The 1,758-nt window shown below is 36.6% G+C and overlaps 1 protein-coding gene across 1 annotated transcript; it reads left to right on the forward strand.

The window, feature by feature from the left end:
* The first annotated feature begins 714 nt into the window (after window positions 1-714).
* LOC139901963 (transcription repressor OFP8-like) lies at window positions 715-1,449 on the forward strand. Its single transcript, XM_071884623.1, has one exon. The coding sequence runs from the start codon at window positions 715-717 to the stop codon at window positions 1,447-1,449; it is 735 nt and encodes a 244-aa protein (XP_071740724.1).
* The last annotated feature ends 309 nt before the right edge of the window (window positions 1,450-1,758 follow it).

Here is a 1,758-nt window from a genome sequence, read left to right on the forward strand (position 1 = left end):
CATAGTTGAAATTTCTTCCTGCGCTAAATAAAGGAAGAGTTATCATGGTTGCAAAATGTGATGCTCGAACATGCGTTCATTTTAACAAAGAGTGCTATATGGTGAGCCCAAACTTTTAAAACAATGGGTAACACTTAGTTAGCTGATTTGTATATTCTTCTATATTTTAGGTATGACACCTGCGGGCGATAATTATCGATTCTTTAAATCAACGATCCACCCGCCATGAGTTTTCTTTACCCGTTGGGGCCCTTACTCGTTAACGGGTAATTTTTCTTAGACTTGCACGTGATCCGCCAATACAAGCGACCGACTGTTAAACTCACGGGTTTAAAACTATACATATGAAAATGATATGTACTAGCAGATATTCATGACCAATGGATAAACTTGCGAGTAAACACTCGAGTAACTAAGAATTTATATTAGTAAATAATTATATGTATGCGGATGAACGTGTATATCAACGAGTTGCTCAAATGGTTATTATCGATTCACGTATGGAATTTTACCGTTAGCGGGTGCATTATACCTGCGACCAATGGGTACAACTTTTATGGGAGCCGGTGAATTTTTTTGATATTACCCGACCCTTGGCTGGTTTTTTTCCTACTATGTTTTAAACTATTTAAATTCCAATCTCACACAGATGCACATATTCTACATATTCATCTTTCACAATTTCTCCCTACTCGCTAATCCCTGATAAAAAAAATGGAAAATCGTTTGAAGAAATTACAAATTTCTAAACTAATTCAATCGACTTTCAATTCCTGCCGGCCAAAAAACACCTCCGATGTCTCCGACCACCACAAATTCTTCCCGGGAAACACCAACCACCGCCGTCTCATTGATCTTTTTTCACCTAAGCCCCAACCCCATTCTTTATACGTCGTTAAACAAAAACCCCATTTGCCCCATACGGGAAAACCCCATTTTCCGGCGACCCCAGATCGCCGGCGACAATACTTCGTTACCCCTGCTTTTGATCAAACTTCAACAAAAGACCGGAAAAGGAAGCCACGTCACCGTAGAAGGAGAAACAATTTAAGTTTTTCATCAATTACAGATAACAATTACTATAATTTCTGGACTAGTGATGAAAACGACGATCAAAGTGAGTGTAAAACTACAAATACCCTGTTTTCCAAGCAATCAGTCTCTTCAGATTCCGGCGCCGTCGCCGGTGGGTCTGGGGATGTGAGATTGAAGAATGTAATTGGGTTGGATGGATTTGCGTTATCGAAGGAATCCAGTGATCCTTATGAAGATTTTAGGGTATCAATGGTGGATATGATCATCGAAAAAGGGATTTTTAGTGTTGAAGAATTAGAAAATTTGGTTGATTGTTTTATTAAGTTGAATTCTGAAGAACATCATAAGGTTATTTACGAAGTATTTGCTGAAATTTGGGAGACGATGATTTCAGACATGTATAAGAGAGCATGAAGTTATAAATTTATCTACTATTTGTTGTTTCGTTGTAAATTTAATTTAATTTAATGATCATAAAGAAAACAATAATTGTTTAAGGTACTTTGATGTTATATTTCATCACAAACTACAATCAAATACGAAATATATTTCACAAACTACATTAGTTACACGTAGATACTCGTAATGAATCATAGGCACGTTTTAGTTACCCGCGTTAGTTACCCACACTCACTATCAATTTAACGGAAGTATAAATCTTAGTTATAGCAATTGTGACTCCCAGTGGATTTTTATTGTTGGATTTTATGTTGTATTGCTTGT

The sequence above is a fragment of the Rutidosis leptorrhynchoides genome, chromosome 3, assembly GCF_046630445.1.
Source record: "Rutidosis leptorrhynchoides isolate AG116_Rl617_1_P2 chromosome 3, CSIRO_AGI_Rlap_v1, whole genome shotgun sequence".
In the NCBI taxonomy this organism is placed as follows: domain Eukaryota; kingdom Viridiplantae; phylum Streptophyta; class Magnoliopsida; order Asterales; family Asteraceae; genus Rutidosis; species Rutidosis leptorrhynchoides.

Bases quoted from the DNA above. Each gene is read 5' to 3' on its own strand.
- LOC139901963 (XM_071884623.1), top strand. From the start codon at position 715: ATGGAAAATCGTTTGAAGAAATTACAAATTTCTAAACTAATTCAATCG.